The sequence below is a fragment of the Eriocheir sinensis genome, chromosome 46 (genome assembly GCF_024679095.1).
Source record: "Eriocheir sinensis breed Jianghai 21 chromosome 46, ASM2467909v1, whole genome shotgun sequence".
Classification (NCBI taxonomy): Eukaryota; Metazoa; Arthropoda; class Malacostraca; order Decapoda; family Varunidae; genus Eriocheir; species Eriocheir sinensis.
The window spans coordinates 6,267,198-6,286,691 of record NC_066554.1 but is presented as its reverse complement, the minus strand read 5'-3'; the positions used below and the strand labels follow the sequence as shown (position 1 = coordinate 6,286,691).

At 44.0% G+C, this 19,494-nt stretch overlaps 1 protein-coding gene across 46 annotated transcripts in view; it reads right to left on the bottom strand.

Annotated features, from left to right (window-relative positions):
• LOC126981009 (ankyrin-3-like) overlaps nt 1–14,736 on the bottom strand; it is a 224,740-nt gene extending 210,004 nt beyond the window's left edge. For all 46 annotated transcript variants that reach the window (XM_050831610.1, XM_050831612.1, XM_050831611.1 and 43 more), the window contains exon 1: nt 14,560–14,736. In XM_050831610.1, coding sequence (XP_050687567.1) covers nt 14,560–14,721 — 162 coding nt within the window. In that variant the 5' untranslated portion in view covers nt 14,722–14,736. The remainder of the gene's footprint in view (nt 1–14,559) is intronic.
• Between the last annotated feature and the right edge of the window lie 4,758 nt (nt 14,737–19,494).

The following is a 19,494-nucleotide window of genomic DNA, read 5'->3' as shown; positions in this document are numbered from 1 at the left end:
GTGTAGATTGGGGAGATTATAGATTGAGGAGATTGTGGATAGGGGAGAGAGTATAGATTGGGGTGAGATTGCAGATTAGGGGAGAGATTGTAGATTGGGGTGAGACTAGATTTTGGTATGATCGTAGATTAGGAGATTGTAGATAGGGGTAAGATTGTAGATTGAGGAGATTGTAAATTGGGGGGATAGTAAATTTCAGGTGAGATTGTAGATTGGGGAGATTGTATATTAAGGAGATTGTAGATTAGCGTATATTGGAGCAAGATTGTAAATTAGAGATTGCAGATTAAGAGTTTAGATTGTAGATTGTAGACTGGGGAGATTATGGATTGGAGTGACATTGTGGATCATAGTAAGACTGTGAATATTGGGGAGATTATAGAATGGGGTGAGAATGTGAACAGGGAGAGATTGAGATTATACACATTTTATTAGTGGTCCTCACTTTTCTGCAGAATAAAAACAAGTCTACTCCACACTTCCTTATTTCATTGTATCATTTAATTAACTAAGAGGAGGGGGAGGACAGCAGCCTTGGAGGGGGAAGGGAAAGGAAAGGGGGAGGGGAAAGTTGGAAAGTTTCGTTTAGTCGGCGCAACAGGGGGAGGGAGGGGGAGCGCTCTCAGTAAAGGGGAGTGGTGAATTAAAATGTTCCTATATGTTGAGTGTTTGTTATTAAATTCTCACAGACACACAACCCCAAAGTCAAGGAAAGGCAGTCAGACAATTAGAAAAGGTACACAGACAGACTAAAGAAATTGTTAACAGACAGAAAGACAGACAGACAAATGCACAGAAAAAAATGTTAATGTTCCTATATCTTGAGTGTTCGTTATTGAATTCTCACAGACACACAAACAAAGACAAGGAAAGGCAGTCGGACAATAAGAAATGGTACACAGACAGACGAAAGAAATGGTTAACAGACACAGACAGAAAGACAGACAGACAAATACACAGAAAAAAATGTTAATGTTTCTATATGTTAGTGTTCGTTCTTAGTTCCTTACAGACACAGACAGAGGGAAGGAAAGACAGCCAGACAATAATGAAAGACAAACAGACAGACGGCAGAAATGGTAAACAGACAAACAGAAAGACAGACAGACAAATATACAGAAAAAAAGGTAATGTTTCTATATGTTGAGTGTTCGTTTAGTTCCTCACAGACACAGACAGAGGGAAGGAAACACAGCCAGACAATAAAGAAAGGTACACAGACAGACGAAAGAAATGGTTAACAGACACAGACAGAAAGACAGACAGACAAATACACAGAAAAAAAGGTTAATGTTTCTTTATGTTGAGTGTTCGTTCTAATTTTCCTCCAGACACAGACAGAGGGAAGGAAAGGCAGCCAGACAACAATGGGAGACAGACAGACAGACGGCAGGAATGGTAAACAGAGGAGCAAAGACCCAGACAAATAAAAATAAAGAAAGACAAACAGAGAGGAATCCAATAAAACGGACAGACAGAAGGAGAAAGACAAAGAGAGAAAGAAAGAAAAGGAAAGGGGGAAAAAACAGAGAGAAAAAGAAAGAAAAAGAAAATGGGGAAAAAACAGAGAGAGAAAGAAAGAAGAGGAAAGGGGGATAAAACAGACAGAAAGCAAGAAAGAAAAGGAAAGGGGGAAAAAACAGACAGAAAGTAAGAAAGAAAAGGAATGGGGGAAAAAACAGAGAGACAACTAGACAGACTCCCATGACCCATTTCCTTCCTATCCTTCCGTTCCTTCCTCTCCCCTCTCTTACCCCCTCCCCTCCCTCGCGTCTCTGGCCCGTTTGCTACCCTTCCTTTCCTTACCCCTTTTACCCCCTTCCCCCTCCTTTCCTCCCCTCCAATCTGTGAGTCCATATACCCATTCCTTGACCCATTCATAATATATACACCCATTCCTACCTGGTTCCCCTCACTAAGTCCATCACTATAAACACAACCATCACTATCACCACCATCACCATCACTATTGTTACCGTCTTCATCACCAACCACCATCTCCTACGCCTATGCAATGACTACAACAACGACCCACCATCATCATCACCATCATCAACACCACCATCACCACCAGGGCGTCACGGCGGCGGCGGAGGCGGCGACACGTTAAGCAAATCGACATTCCGTGAGTGTACGTACGTTTTCTCTCGACCAGGAGGAGGAGGAGGAGGAGGAGGTTGACTCATACAAAACGTGACTCTAATTTTGCTTGGACGAGTGGCATCAACAGGAGGAAGAGGAGGAGGAGGAAGAGGAGGAGGAGGAGGAGGAGGAGGAGGAGGAGGAGGAGGAGGTTGACTCATACAAAACGTGACTCTAATTTTGCTTGGACGAGTGGCATCAACAGGAGGAAGAGGAGGAGGAGGAGGAGGAGGAGGAGGAGGAGGAGGAGGAGGAGGAGGAGGAGGAGGAGGAGGAGGAAGAGGAGGGATGGTAGGAAGGAAGGAAGGAATGTTAGGAAGAAGTGAAGGAAGGAAGGAAGGAAGGAAGGAAGGAAGGAAGGAAGGAAGGGAAGAAGAAAAGAAAGAAGGAAAGAAGGAAGGAAGGAAGGAAGGAGGGAAGGAATGGAATGGAATGGAATGGAAAGGAAAGGAAAGGAAAGGAAAGGAAAGGAAAGGCGAAGAGACAGGAGACACGGGAGAAGGAGGAGGAAGAGGAGGGAAGAAAGAAGGAAAAAAAGAATGGAAAGAAAAGGAAAGGAAAGGAAAGGAAGAAGGGAAGAAAGGAAGTAAAGGCGGTTAAACACACACACACACACACACACACACACACACACACACACACACACACACACACACACACACACCATAATATAATCCCAACAGACAAACAAAAAACAAAAACGCAGACACAGACACCATAATGCACAGACAGACACAATATAGAGCGCATTACCCAGACAAACAGACAGCATTCAACAGCCAACAGACATTAGCGAGAGAAAGAGGAAGCAATACTGAGGTCCAAGTCTTGTCTGTCTGTATGCATGTCTGAGTGCCTGTCTACCTGTCTGTCTACCTGATTATATGGTTTACTAATTGCATGGAAGTCTGTCTGTCTGGTTAATTGCTCACCTGTCTCCCTACCTGCTTGTCTATTTACCTTTCTGCTTCCCTTTCTATTTTTTTTTCTGCTTCCCTTTCTACCTTTTTTTCTGCTTCAATTTCTAACTTTTTTTCTGCTTTACTTTCTAACTTTTTTTCTGCTTCAATTTCTATCTTTTTTTTCTGCTTCCCTTTCAACCTTTTTTTTCTGCTTCCCTTTCTAACTTTTTTCTGCTTCCCTTTCTAACTGCTTCTCTTCCTCTCTTCCGCTTTTTAACCTCCCTTCCTACTTCTCTACCTCCCAGTCTCCCTTCTTTCTTCCTCCCTACCGTCCTGTCTACCTGATTTTCTGCTTCCTTCCCTACCTGTTTTTTTGCCTCCCTGTCTAATTTCCTTCTTGTCTAATTCCTTCCCTGTATGTCTCCCTGCATCTATTACCATCTGTCTGTCTGTCTCTCTCCCTGCCTGCATAACTGTCTGTCTTTCTCTCTCCCTGCTTACCTGCTTTTTCTTCCTCCCTATCTAAGCCCCTCCCTGCCCCATCCCCTTCCTGCATCTATTACTATCTGTCTGTCTGTCTTTCCTACCTTGCATAGTTATCTGTCTGTCTCCTTCCCTGCCTGCTTGCCTGCCTGCTTTTTTCCCTTCCTGTCTAATCCTCTCCCTGTCTGGTTACCTCCCTGCATGCCCATCTTCTTGCATCTATTACTGTCTGTCTGTCTCCCTGCCTGCCACACTGTCTGTCTCTCTGCCTCCCTGCTTTTATCCTTCCCTGTCTGACCCTCTACCCGTCTGTTTCTGTTCCTGTATGCCTGTCTGTCTGCCACTATGTCTGTCTGTACCTCCCTGCTGCCTGCATAACTATCTGTCTGTCTCTCTGCCTCCCTGCTGTTATCCTTCCCTGTCTGACCCTCTCCCCGTCTGTTTATGTTCCTGTATGCCTGTCTGTCTGCCACTATGTCTGTCTGTACCTCCCTGCTGCCTGCATAACTATCTGTCTGTCTCGGTTCCTGCCTGCTTGCCTGCATGCCGAGGGACCCCACCTGTGTCTGCCACCCCCCAAGGCCCCACCCTCCCTCCTCCCCTCCACCCACAAACCAGCGTTCGATACCCGCCCGGCTCTCCGTCAGCGGGGCGCCAGGGAGTGCGGCGGCGGAGGCGACGACCTCTGCAACCACCACCACCACCACCACCACGACACGGAGGGAGAAGGGGGTCAGAAGAGGAGGTGAAGAGAAGGGAAGGGAAGGAAAAGGTAATATGTGGAAGAAAGAGAAGGAAAAGGGGGAGGGGAGAGACGAGGAAAGGGGTGGTGACCTCTCTAACTCTACTCTTTAGTCTGTCAATGGTGTACGATTCTATGGTATTGCTAAGGCCTATTTCTGTGAGTATTTCTAAGGCCCACATTTCTATGGTATTCCTAAGAGGGGAGAGGAGAGAGAAGGAAAAAGGTCCTGGTTCTGGTGATGGAATAGAGAGAGAAATAGGTGAAAAAGATAAATAGAAGGGAAAAGTTGGAGAAATTGAGGAAATAAAAGTACGAGGCAACAAAAAAAAGAACGGAAAATGGAGGAAAAAAATCAGAGGTGGGGATGCAATGGATAGGGAGGGAGGGAAGGAAGGAAGGAGGAGTTAAAGGGGAAGGAATGAAGGAAGGAAGGAAGGAGTGAGGAAAGGAAAGGTAAGGGAGAAATGAATGGAAAGGGAAGAAAGCGTGACTATAAAAATAAATAAAACTGAATAGGTCAAAGAGGAAGAAAAAAAGAAGAAAAGTCGGGGAACGAAAAGAGGGAGAAAAAAACAGGAAAAAGTAGGTAGAGAGGAAGAGGAGGGGGAAGAGGAGGGAGAAAGGTAGGGAGGGAAACGGTACTGGGTTGATGAAAGGAAATTGAGTACGGGAGGTGAGGAGAGGAACGAGGGAGGGAGGGAGGGAGGGAGGGAGGGAGAGAGGAGGAAAGTAGGTCAGTAAAGGGGAGAGGTGCAGACAGAATGGGAGGAAAGAGTTAAGGGAAAGGGAAGGAAGAGAGGAATTAGGGAGGAAAAGAGAAGGGGGGGGATTATTTACAGTGGAGAGAGAGAGAGAGAGAGAGAGAGAGAGAGAGAGAGAGAGAGAGAATTTATTGAACGACATATTCCTTCCTCCTTTTCCCTTCCCTTCCATTCTATTCCTTACTCGTTTCGTGTCTTTTAAACCTTCTGCTTCCTTTCCTTTTCCATCCCTTCCCTTCCCTTCTTTTTTCTTCTCTTCCTGTCCTCTCCCTTTCTTTTCCTTTCTACCTTTTCCATTCCTTCCCTTTTTTCTTCTCTTCCTATCCTTTTCTTTTCTTTTCCTTTCTTCCTTTTCCATTCCTTCCCTTCCCTTCTTTATCTTCTCTTCCTGTCCTCTCTCTTTCTTTTCCTTTCTTCCTTTTCCATTCCTTCCCTTTCATCTACAATCACTTTTTTTTCCTCTCTACTCCCTTCCCTTTCCTTCCTTCTCCATCCCTTCCCTTCCATCACCAATTACTCTCTTTCTTCTCTGCCCTTCCTCTCCCATCCCCTCCTTTCCCCTTCTTTTCTTTCCTTTCCTTTCCATTCTCATCCACTCCATTACCGTGCTTTCATTCCTCTACCTTTCTTTCCTTTGCCTTTCCTTCCCTTTGCGAACCTACCATCACCCCCATTTTCCATTCGTCCCCCTTTACCCCTTCCCTTCCCTTCCCTTCCCTTCCTTTAGAACTCTCGTATAGTGAACGTAATCCTAATGAGTAGTGAGGTCAGCAGTTCGAAGAGCCAACCCTTGCACTGTCTGCCTTCCTGTCTGTGTGTGTGTGTGTGTGTGTGTGTGTGTGTGTGTGTGTGTGTGTGTGTGTGTGTTATCGCAACAATCTCTTCTTGCCACTTTCTTTCTTCCTTCCTTCCTTCCTTCCTTCCTTCTTTACTTCCTTTCTTCCTTCCTTCCTTCATTCATTCATTCTTTCCTTTCTATCCTTTTTGTTCTTTTTTTTTACTTTTTCCTTCCTTCCTTCCTACCTTCCGTTCGTTCTTTCTGTCTTTTCTGTCTGTCTGTCTGTTTTTTTTTTTTTTTCCAAGAAGAGCCAACACAGCTCCTAATAACTCTCTCTCTCTCTCTCTCTCTCTCTCTCTCTCTCTCTCTCTCTCTCTCTCTCTCTCTCTCTCTCTCTCTCTCTCTCTCTCTCATGTAGCCTCGAGGGAAACAAAGGAAAACGTTCATCTCTGACTCTATTTCTTTCAGTTTATTCTGTTGCTCTACTTTTCTTTCTCTTTCTTATATTTGTTATTTTTGTTATTGCTTTTCTTTTCCTTTGTTTCAATTACACACTTTTTTTTTTCTCTGTGCTTCCTTCCCTTGCTAATTGGTCTCTCTCTCTCTCTCTCTCTCTCTCTCTCTCTCTCTCTCTCTCTCTCTCTCTCTCTCTCTCTCTCTCTCCAATTACCCCTTTCCTTCCAGGCTTTCCACGTATTCCTTTGATTCTGCTTCTTTAATTTCTGTTCTGAGGAAATAAAAATAAATTAATCTTCAATTCTGTTCCGTTCTCTCTTCTCTGAATTATTATTTTTATTAGTATTATTTCTTTCCTCACCAGTTTCAATATATTTTCCGTGACCCGATATCTTTTAACTAGGGTAGTATTTTTCTATTTCACTGTGCTTCGATTTCACTTCATTTGTTCCTATCGTCCTCCAAAATTAGTAAATCATCTTTCTACTTTGTTTCATACTTTCGTTTGTATTAATAAGCCTTCTTTCTACTTCCTTTCACTCTTCCATTAGTATTAATTCTCTGTTCTTCTTTCACTTTTCAACTTTTATATCACGACAACTTTCCTATCAAATTTGAAGCTTGAATTTGGATGCTCTTTTCAACTTTTCACTTTAAGGGGACAATAGTTAGCGAGTTTATTTTTTTCTGCATCTTTTTTTTTTAAGTTTCCCCCCTTTTTTTTAAGTTACCCCCCCCCTTTTTTTAAGTTACCCCCCCTTTTTTTAAGTTACCCCCCCCTTTTTTTTAAGTTACCCCGCCTTTTTTTTAAGTCCCCCCCTTTTTTTTAAGTTACCCCCCCTTTTTTTAAGTTACCCCCCCCCCTTTTTTTTTTGCTGTATAAAAAATATTCTTCAACCTAGTTTATTCAAGCCAGACGTCTTTTTTTGTCTCTTCCTTTCCATCACCTGGTTTTCACGTCATCACTTTCTTTTACCTATTTTCTGCCTATCCTCTGTACTTCACAACTTTCACTTCCTTTTCTCCCTTTTCCAACCTTTTCCTGTCTGTCCTGTCCTTATTTCCTTTTCCCTGCCAATCGTTTACATACCTTTACCTTTTTCTCCTCCTGTCCTGTCCATCATTTATCTTGTTTTCATGTCTACAACTCTTTCTCATTTCCTGTCCATCTGGCTTTCACCTCACTTTTTTCCCCTTTTCCTACTTATCCACTGCCGGTCATGCTCACCTTTTTTCTCCATTTCCTTATTCATTTTCCTTTTTTCCTGCTTTTATGTATTTTTTTCCCTTCCCTGCCCGTCATTTCTCTGCCTCTTCTTCCCCTTTTTCTAGCTATCGTCTGCCTGTCATGCCCACCTTTTTTCTCCATTTCCTTATTCATTTTCCTTTTTTCCTGCTTTCATGTATTTTTTCCCTTTCCCTGCCCATCATTTGACCGGCTTTTATGTTCACTTTTTTCCCCTTTCCTCCCCAATCGCCAGGCTTTCATGTCTTCACCGCAGCCCACCACTAAGTCATCCCTCCTCAGCACCGTTTTCCTTCCCCCTCCATCATCCTTTCCCCAGCCCATCTTTTTCTTGCTACTCTGTCATCAGCTTGTCCATGCTCCTCCATTTTCCTCTCTCCCCCCTCTCTATACCTTTTCCCATCCCCTCTCATCTCCTTTTCCTTTCTTTTCCTTTCTCTCCCATTTCTACCTTTCCTTTACCCACTGCTTTTTCTTCTTATCTTCCTTACCTCTCCCTTTCCTTCCTTCCTTCCTTTCTCTTCTCATCCCATGCCTTCCCTCTCATTACCAACTGCTTCTCTTCTCTTCCTCTCCCTCCAACTCCTTTCTCATCCTGGCCACTCTTTTTTTTGTGCTCCTCCTCCTCCTCGCTTCGTTTTTTTTTTTTTTTTCTTTCTAATCTGTTATCAGCTTGGCCCTCCACCTCCACTCCACCCCTTACTTCACCTATCCACAGCCTCCCTATTATCCATTCACTTACTTTTTCCGTTTTTTTGTTGCCCTATTTTTCCGTTCCTCCAATTCCACAACGTCCATTTCCTCCATTCCTGTTTTCTTTATTATTTTTTCATTCATTCTCACTTAACTGTTCTTTTTGATTACTGTTTTTTTTTTACTGTCTTAATACGTCTAAGCTTGCTTACTATTTAATTCATTTTTTTGTTCTTCTTGTATCTTGCTATTGTACTATCTCACTCTTTCTTGTAAGTAATCCTGAGTTCATCTTTCTCCTTCAGTCTTTCCATCAATATGCGTAGCTTTCTATTTGTTTTTGTGTATATATTTCATTATTTTTATTCCATCTTATTCTTTCTCCTTTCCGTCTGATAACTCTCCCTCTTGTTCATCAATCTCCAACCATCTTTTTTTATGTTCCCTCCTCCTCCTCCTCCTCCTCGTTCTCGTTCTCGTTCTTCTCCTCCACTTCTTCTTCTTCTTCTTCTTCTTCTTCTTCTTCTTCTTCTTCCTCCTCCTCCTCCTCCTCCTCCTCCTCCTCCTCCTCCTCCTCCTCCTCCTCCTCGCCTCTTAGCTTCTTCCACCCTTCCCCTTCCATCATCCTCCCTACCAAATTCCTCCCTTTTTTTTCTTTATCCTTTAAAAATCTGTCTCCCCACCAACCAACCTTTTTCTCGCTCCTACTCCTCCGTTTTCATCTCTCCATTTTCTCCCACATCTTTATCTTTCTCCCCTCTTCATTCCTCCTTTTCTTATTCCTCTTAAACTCATTTGTTCCTTTTTTTTCATCCATCTTCCCATTTTATTTTTTTTCTTTATTTTCCTCTTTTTTTGTTGTTAATTCTGCATTCCCATCAACTATTTTTTTTACCACTGCTCATATATCTTCCTTTACCTCTATTTCAACCCATTATATTTTTTTTTTTATCTATTCCTCTTCCTCCACCTTTATCCACCTTTTTAGCTTTTTCCTTTTTTTCCCTCATTTCATCTCTCCATTTGCCGTGTTCTTGCCTGCTCTTCCCTCGTCCTCTAACCCTATTCTCCCTCATCGTTAATCTTTCCTCCTCCTTTCTCATATTCCATTTACCTCTCCCCTCATCCATTTATCAAGTTCATTTAGTTTTAATCTTCTGTTCATTTGTCTCTTCTGGTCTTTACCTTTCTCCATCCCCCTAAAAAAAATAATACCTCTTTTTTTTATCATTCCCTATAATCATTGACTTCCCCTGCATCTACATTTCAACTTTTTTTTCCTCCTCGATTTCTTTTTCTTTTTTTCTCAATTAGGTCAGCTCCTCAGATCATTTCAACTTCTTTTCTCTTCCTTCTATTTCGTGCTCCTCCCAAACTAAATAATTTTCTCAGTTAAATCAGCTCCTCAGATCATTACATTTCAGCTTCTTTTCTCCTCCTTCTATTTCGTGCTCCTCCCTAACTAAATAATTTCCCCAGTTAAGTCTGCCTCTAAGTCATTTAAATTTCTTTCCTCCTCGCTCCTACTCGTGCTCCTACTTAACTAAATAATTTCCCCACTTAAGTCGCCCATTAGACCATAAGATTTCAACTTCAATCCTTATCGTCCCTACTCGTGTTCCTCACTAACTAATTAATTCACCTTCCGTAAAGCACAGTGCTCTAAATGTTACGTGGAATACCTGTAACAATCATCGCCCATCAAACCATAACATTTCAACTTCAATCCTCTTCGTTCCTATTCGTGTTCCTTCCTAACTAACTAATCCACCTTCCTTACAGCACAGTGCTCTAAATGATACGTGGATTACCTGTAACAATATAAAAAAGTCTCCCCACCAACCAACCATTTTCTGTCACTCTCTTCCATCTTCCTCCGATTCTGTTTTCCCTCACATCTTTATCTTTCTTCCCACGTCCTCCTATCATATTATTCCTCTCTATCTCCTTTATTTATCTATTTATTTGGTATTCACAGGTAGCACAGGAACGACTACCTCGCCTATTACCTCGCCAATCGTCTAATTTAAAGGGTCCACTCTAAGCTCCGAATATCACGGCCGTCCATATGGTTGGCTTAATGACCCATATAATTAAATGTTAGCCGTATAATGCTGTAAATGGACTGTTAATGGTGAGTGATGGCACGGAACGGTGGGGATATTTCACGAGGGATGTTTTTTTAGTCACTGTTAAAACCTTGAACGGCCTATTAAACCTGTTATTGTTTTCTTTTTTTTTAATGTGAGTGTGGGGGGTAGGGGGGTATGTGTGGGTGTGTGGAGGGGGGGGGGTGTAATGTGTGGGGGGTGCAAATAATAGAACAGTGGATATGAAGCAAAATGGAAGAAATAAAAGAAAGAAGAGGAGGAAGAGAGAAAAATAAAAGGGAGAAAATCGTGTGTGTGTGTGTGTGTGTGTGTGTGTGTGTGTGTGTGTGTGTGTGTGTGTGTGTGTGTGTGTGTGTGTGTGTGTACGAAATTTCATCACCTGGACAACGCAGCGATACACTCACGCCGCCTCGCCGACCCTCACGTGTCACTCACCTGCAAGAAACAAGAAAAAAATATTAATACAAAAATATTAACAAAAAAATATTATCACAAAAACATGAACACAAAAAACATGAACACAAAAAATATTAACCAAAAAATATTAACACAAAAAATATTAACAAAAAATATGAACACAAAAAACATTGAAACAAAAAACATTGACACAAAAAATATTAACCAAAAAACATTAAAACAAAAAATATTAACACGCACTAAAAAACATCTATTAATACACAGCCAACGCACCCGATTTTCTCTCACTCTATTTCTAACATGAGGTAACAATGGAATATGCATCTTTGGGCGCATATATCAGAGAAAGAGGGAATAAAAAAAGGATATTCGCCGTCTGACACATAAGAACAATAGAAGCAAAGATAAAAAAAAGTGGAATGAGAACAAAAAAGTGGAAAATGACAACAAAAAGTGGAAAATTACAAAAAAAGTAGAAAATGAGAAAAAGTGGAAAATGAGAAAAAAAGTGGAAAATTACAAAAAAGTGGAAAATGAGAACAAAAAAAGTGGGAAATGAGAACAAAAGTGGAAAATGAGAACAAAAAGTGGAAAATGAGGACAAAAAGTGGAAAATCACAAAAAAGTGGAAAATGAGAACAAAAAAGGTGGAAAATGAGAACAAAAACGTGGAAGATGAGAAAATGGAAAAGTGGAAAATGAAAAAAATGAAAGAAAAATGAAAAAATGGAAAATGAGAAAATGGAAAAGTGGAAAATGAGAAAATGGAAAAGTGGAAAATGAAAAAATGAAAAATGAAAAAATGGAAAATGAGAAAATGGAAAAGTGGAAAATTTGAAAAAGTAAGAAAATGAGAAAATGAGTAAAAAATTAGAAAAATGAGAAAAAAAAGGAAAAGTGGAAAATGAGAACCAAAAAGTGGAATATCCGCCATTTGACACACATATGATAGGAAAATGAGAACAAAAATGTCTATTCGCCATTTGACACACATGATAGACAAAAAAGAGAAAAAATATATATCGTGTTTCCTGTTATTTCAGATCAGGTGGGCGACACTTGATACCTTTTAGTGTGTGTGTTAAGACTGTCGTGGTGACCGCCTGACCCCCCCCTTCCCCCCTTTTTTTTATCTTGCCCTGCCTCCCTCACCCCCTTCCTCCACCCCGACGCCCATCCTGCCCTTCCTTCCCCTCCCTACTCCACCCCGACGCCCATCCTCCCCTTCTTTCCCCTCCCCACTCCACGCCGACGCCCATTCTCCCCTTCCTTCCCCTCCATCTCAACCCCAACGCCTTTCTTTTATATCCTTTCTATCTACACCTCTCTCTTCCTACATCTACACAAGCAGCAATGGCCCACCACCACACCTGCAACACAGCCACAGCCCGCAGCACGCCTCGGCCAGGACACCAGCATGCACGGGCGGCGGCTGGTGGAGGCGCCGCTGTGGGCCGAGCGAGGGGCGGCGTGGGAGCGACCGGTCACCTAACACCCTCCTGACGGCCACAAATATCTGGACCTCAGCACACGGTCCTGCCAACCCCTGCCATCAACTGCCTTCCCCTGCCTGGTGTGACGCCCCCTGACACCCCTCGCGGCCCCAGCACCCTTCCCTTTCCCCACAGGCACACGCATACACCACAGCCACCTCCGACACACTGAGCGAGGCAGCGACGCGTGGGACTGACAAAAACGGACGCTCTAAACAGACAAATGGACGAGGAGAGGTGGTAATTAGTTGGGGTAGGTAAAAGCAGAGTTAAGTAAAGTCAGAGAAGTAAATAAAGTGATACATAAATTAATGTCTACAAATAAACACGTAAAAATGGATAAAAGGTAAACCCATAGCGACATACAAAAAAAATAAGGCTAGACACAACATAGGCAAAACATAAGCAAATGAACCTTAAACATAGACGCGAACGAGATAGCTGTGTAAATAAACCCGAAGTGACAGATAAACCAAACAAAATGCCACCGATGGAGAGCCAGATAAATAAACCGACAGAAATAGGAATAAAATGACAGAACGGATCAAATAACGAGAACGGATTGAGTAACACATGAGTACACGAAGGTAGGCGACGCAGAGATCAAAAAATATTCAGATTGATATAAGAGAACACATTTTTTTTTCATTGTTATAAGGAATGAAAGTAGGGCTGATCCAACACACACACACACACACACACACACACACACACACACACACACACACACACACACACACACACACACACACACACACACACACACACACACAGACGCACACACAAATGACCCTTTTAAAAAACAACCTATGGGCTACCTCAACACGTGACCTCCTCCTCCTCCTCCTCCTCCTACTCCTCCTCACACCTGGCCTACCTTGACAGACCCGACACACCTGCCTACACCTGACACGCGTGAGACCCACCGACGAAGCACCTCGACACATTTCACTTCACCACCACCACCACCACCACCACCAGAAGTCACAAAGGCCTGAGAGCTTTGTTTCAAGTAGTTGTGAAGAGATGCAGAAATTACGTCTTTGTATAGGATTAGTAAGGGCAGAGAGGCTGGTGGAGGGGAAGGGAGGGGAGATGGAGAAGGAAGAAGTATAGGAAGGAGGTGGATAGCAGTAGGGAAGGATAGGGAAAGGTTACAGAGGAATTGGAAGAGGATGAAGGGGTACATGTAGAACTGAATGGACGGAAAAATGGAGGCATGAAGGTGGAGGGGAAATGAATGGAAGAGGAATGAAGGGAAGGTAAGTAGGTTGAGGAGCAGTAAGTAGCGGGCTTTTTTTTTCCTTAATATTGTATTTTTTTTTTTACGCCCTTGAACTGTCTCCTTTGCTGTAAAAATAAAATAAAAATAAAATAAAAATAAAATAAAAAATAAAGATAAAAAGAGGGGATGAAGCACGAAAGGAGAGTTAAGGGAAGGAAGGTGACTGTTTTTTTTTTTTTTTTTTTTTTTTTTACAGCAAAGGATTTTAATGGCAAACTCTCACACGAAAGTTCCACCGTACAAAGTTTTCTCTTATCATTCTTCTTTTCTTTGCCACGAATAACTGACGATTAAATAAAAAGATGAAAAAATGTATGTCTAAAATTATATCTCCGTAACTAAACTGTTGAAAAAATAGCTACATATCAAGAAAAGACAATGTTTATAAGCTTGACAAAGGGTACGTTCATCCTTACAATAATATCGTTTCTATTTTTTCATTATCTTCATCGTCAAGAATATTAACGACCCAACACATATACCGAAGATCTAAATGCACGAAGCTTATATCTAAATACACTCACTGAGCATTTTTCGTCTATATACATTAAGCTTTTTGTGTCTGGTGTTTGATTCTGTTTTGTTTAGAATTTGTCGAGCCTCCGCGCCTCGCCAACAGGTGGTGTGGCGGCGGGGAGAAACTTCAGCAACAAGACTTGTTCGGGGATTCTGAGGAGCTGCATCTTGGGGACTTTCGGCTCCTTCTCACGCTCCCTCTTTCCCAGCCTTTCTTAGCTTTCCCTTCCCTTTTTTCTTTCTCACTAACTTTATTCCTGGCACCTCCACCTGTCGCTTTCTTTATTTTTCTCCTTTTTCTTTGTTTCCTTCTCTTTTACTCCCCTCTATCCCTCCTTATTTTCTTCTTCTATTCACCTGTCTATATATTCTTTGTTTTCTCTATTCCTCTCGTTCTTTCTTCCTCCTTTCTTCATTTTTTCTTTAACTTTTGCTCCAAGTGTCCTGCTTTTTTAAATGACAGGAAATTTTACACACACACACACACACACACACACACACACACACACACACACACACACACACACACACCTGGTTGTTCTCGGTGTCCTCCCATGTCCTCTTCTCGCGGTGTCGCCTCCTCAGCAGCCTCTTCCTGCTGGACGCCTCACGCCCCGCCGGCCGCGCCCTCCGGTCCTGCCTCCTGCCGCTGCCCTCACGACCCCCCGCCTCGCACACCTCCACGCTCACCATCTCCCTGCCTCGCCGCCCGCCAGGCTCCTCGATTTCAATTTCGATAATCATTGAACTTCAGTGCCAATTATGAGGCTTCAGGTCTTTGTTTTGGTTTTCATAGGTTGAGGGTCAAGAGAAGCCTCCTCTACTCTGTGCCAATAGTGAAGCCTCAGGTCTTTGTTCTGGTTTTCGTCTGGTAAGGGTCAAGTGAAGCTCCCTCTATTCTCAGTGCCAATTATGAAGCTTCCGGTCTTTGTTTTGGTTTCCGCAAGATAAGGGTCAAGTGAAGCGCCGCCCTCTACTCTCAGTGCCAATAGTGAAGCTTCCGGTTCTTCTGCCATATAAGGATGAAGTGAAGCACCATCGGGCTCCTCCGTAACGCCGAGGCAAGACGCATCGGCCGCCGCCACCACTTGAGACGACAAGGTAGCCACGATCCTCCCGAGCCGCCCTTCTTGGCCTCCTCACCCGGTTCTGCCCGCCCTACTACACTGAGAGGATGGACTGAGGCGTCTTTGGCTTCCTTCCTCTTTTCTTTCTCCTGCACTTTATTTTCCTCCTCCCGCTGCAGCCACAAAGTCCACCTGTCCTTGCTCTCCCCGCCCAGTCCTGCCCGCCCCACTCCACACTGAAGCCGGGCTAAGGCTCCCTCCTCTTTCTCCTCCTCCTCCTCCTCCTTCTGCGCCTCCCTTTTCACCCTCCGCTGGTCCTCCGCCCCTATTCTTGCTCCTCGGGGCAGACGCAGCGATGGCACGGCGTCAGCTAGACACTCGCCGTCCCGCCCTTGACCGCCGGGTGCTGCAGGGGCTGCCGCTTGAGCCTCCAGGGGAAGACGAGCAGGTTGCGTGCCATCCCGCGGCCCGCCGACCACCGCGGCGCGTCGCTGTGGCACCGGTGACGAGAGGCGGCCTGTCCCTTGCCGCCTCCTCCTGCTCCCCCCGCACCGACACCCGCACGCTTTCCCTCACCCACAGTGTTCCTCAAGTCCTCGGCGTGCCTCTAAACGCGTCTTACAACATCAACAAGACACCTTTGAGTTCCGCCTACGGGTAACGGAAGATAAAACACTACACGCCTCGGTTAGATTTCGCGGTGGCTTGAGCGGGTGCCTGCTGCTCGGGGCTGGGCGTGCGGCGGCGCGGGCGTGTGTGCGGTGCGGTGCGTGCTGCGTGGTGGTGCTGCGTCGTTTGTCGCGGCCACAGGGCGCGCCGCTCACCCAGCCGCCAGCCAGGCCACCGCGGGAACCTGTTGTCTTGTTCACACGAGTCTCCCCTTCCCTGCCCCTGCCCGCAGTGACGACGATAGATAGATAGATAGAGAGAGAGAGAGAGAGAGAGAGAGAGAGAGAGAGAGAAAATAAGGGTAGGAAGGCTCAGGTTCGAGAAAACAACCATACATGTGTATTAAGTCAGAAATTAATTGAAACGAAGCGAGACTCACACCGCTCTTCGTTAATGGACCCAAGACTGGTTTAAAGGAGGAGGAGGAGGAGGAGGAAGATCAAGAACAAGATGAACAAGAAGAAGAAGAAGAAGAAGAAGAAGAAGAAGAAGAAGAAGAAGAAGAAGAAGATGATGAAGAAGAAGAAGAAGTAGAACACGAACCTGAAGAACCAGAAAAGACAGAAGAAACAAGACAAGGAGGACGACCAGAATGAAGACGGGACGAAGAGGAGTAAGAACACGAAGGCGAGGACGACGATGACGACGACGATGATGACGACGATAAAGGAGACGTAGCGAACACCTCACCTGAATCCACTTACACACACTGTCAGGTAATTACGTGGCGACAAGGGCAAGGATCCTAACAACCAACACCTGCCTCGCCTAATTAATCAGCACTTCACCTGTACACTTCCCGAGGTTTGAAACACGTAAAGGATGCTTCTTTTTACACTTAGAGAGTAGGAAAGTTAAATGGGGGCAAGTGAGGAGAGAGGGAAGGAAGGGGCAAAAGGGAGGAGAACTGAGGAAGAAGCTCGGCGGTCAAAAAAAAAAATGCCGTAAAAAAAAAATAAAAAAGGGCCCGCTACGTTGTTACCCCCCAAAAGCAGAAAGGCCAATGCAACGGAGATGAGCACCGAGGCCACGTGTAGCTATAGCATATACCCCCAACTTACTCTTAATGAACGAAGCCAGAAAATATGGAAAACTGATTTGGATAGTTTGGGAAAATGGAGGAAAAACGATCTGGGAAATTAGAAATGACAAGGTAATTTGGGGAAGGCAAAGATGAGAAAAAGGTGATGTGTGTGATGAGTGATGATGTCAAGGGATGTGATGAGGTAATGAGATGAATAGGATGGTGAAGTTGACGCGGTAATGGGATGAAGGTGTGATGAACTGATGGTGTATGATGTCAAGGGATGTGACGAGGTTATGAGATGAAAAGATGGTGAAGTTGAGGCGGTAATGGGATGAAGGTGTGATGAACTGATGGTGTGGTGAGGTGACAGTGTGGTGATATGGTGAGAGAGGAGACAGGAGTGAAAATTAGCATGAAAGCAAGTTATTTTTTTTTTTATGGAAAGACACACAACACCACACACCTGCTTCACACACCTCTCACCTCTCCTCACTTCTTCACACCCCTTCCCTCCCTCCTTCCACACGGGTATCCCCCTTCCATTCTCCTCCTTCCTCCGCCAGACTCAGGTGGGAAAGGTGAGTTTTGTGTGAATGATTTGAAGTCTCCACCACTACCACTGTTACTCAGCACCACCCATCATCACCACCACCATTTATCACCACACCACCACTACTATCACCATCACTACTCATCATCACCATCGAGCCACTACCAAGCATCACCATCACCAACATCACGCACCTTCACTGTTACTATCACCACCACTACAACCATGACAATTTTATCACTACTACTACTACTACTACTACTACTACTACTACTACTACTACTACCACCACTGCCACGACTTCAACAACTACTACTACTACTACTACTACTACAACTACTACTACTACTATTACTACTACTACTACTACTACTACAACCATCACTACTTCTACTATTACCAAACCGGCTTTCCTTTTTCTCATTCAAACTTCTCAGAGTCGATAAAAAGTTACAAAATCAATTCCAATCACACGCCAGATGGAATGTGGTCCAAAGAAAGGGTTCATCAGAAGTAAAAAAAGAAGTTAATCCTGGGAACTTCATATCAACTAGTGTATAAAAAATCTCTCTCTCTCTCTCTCTCTCTCTCTCTCTCTCTCTCTCTCTCTCTCTCTCTCTCCCCTCACTTCTTTCCGCTTCCTGTGAATACGCGACTTTCTTTTCCTACGATTCGTTTCCATCGGCTTCCCAGAACTGTGCCGCCTCGCCTCGACCTTCCTCCCCCTTCACTGCCCTTCACCAGACGTCCTTCAGGAGACTTTTGTGGCACGTGATACGATTTAGAGAAGAGGGATCGTATAGATTTAAACTACTACATAAAAGTCCTTAAGCTAGAAGGTACTGAAAAACATTCCCTCATCTCTATGTATATTAACTAGAGGTGATGTAGGAGTGGGACAATAATTAGGGTATTTCGTGAGACAGTTGAAAACATAAGGATACATAAAGATACACAGTGATACAAGGATACTACGAGAAGCCAGTCACCCTACACTTTTCAACTCCTGGAAACTATATAGTAACAAAGGACTCATAGGAGGTGACATGTGTGCGTATCCTTATGTTTTCAATGGCGTCACGAAATGTCTTCACTTTCCTATAAATCAAAACAAAAGCATCCTGTAAGCTGTAGAAAAAAGTTGCGAGTATACCATTATTTATCTGCAATGTGTTAACAAAAATTCAGCTTTAAGTTATCATTAATGCTAGCTCTCGTGTATAATTTAAGCAGCATGTATAAAATTGTATGTATAACCACCAACACGTACAGGGAGTGGACGGGGTGCATGGGAGTGGAAGAGTCATCACTGACTAAAGTTTTGCCATGGCGCACCCCCGTAACCCAACCCCTCATTAATTAACCCATTCCCGGGGACGTGAGAGTTACACGTACCCACTCACTCTTAACATCAAGCATATATAACCATCATCACATCAGTAAAGGGGTGCGTGGGAGTGCGTGGGAGATCAGCGATTAAAAGTTTTGCCATGGCGCACCCCGTAACCCAACCCCTCATTTACCCATTCCCAGGGACGTGAGAGTTACACATACCCACTCACTCTTAACATCAAGTATATATAACCATCAACACATCAGTAGAGGGGTGCGTGGGAGATCAGCGATTAAAACTTTTGTCCTGGCGTGCCCCCGTAACCCAACTCCTTATTAACCTTCCCCGGGGACGTGAGAGTTACGGCACACACACACACACACACACACACACACACACACACTATGCAGCATGTTTATACACCCATCACCCTCTCAGGCGGCAATACAAAAGAGTTCGGGTATTCTCCCTTTTTTTTTTGCTGAATTTGCTCCCTAAATGATTATAAACAAACATATATACAACGTGTAGCTTAACTGATAAAACGGCACCCATTAACACGTACAGTACGGAGTGCGTGGGAGTGCGTGGGGGATCGGTGACTAAACAGCTTTGTCTTGTCAAATCCCCGTAACCTAACCCTCATTAAGCCTTCCCCGGGGACGTACGAGTTACGGTACACACGCACACACTCCAAGTAACATGTCTATTTAACCACCAACACATCAGTAAAGGGGTGCGTGGGAGTGCGTGGGGGATCTATGGCTAAAAAGCTTTGTCTTGTCACAACCCCGTAACCCAACCCCTCATTAAACCTTCC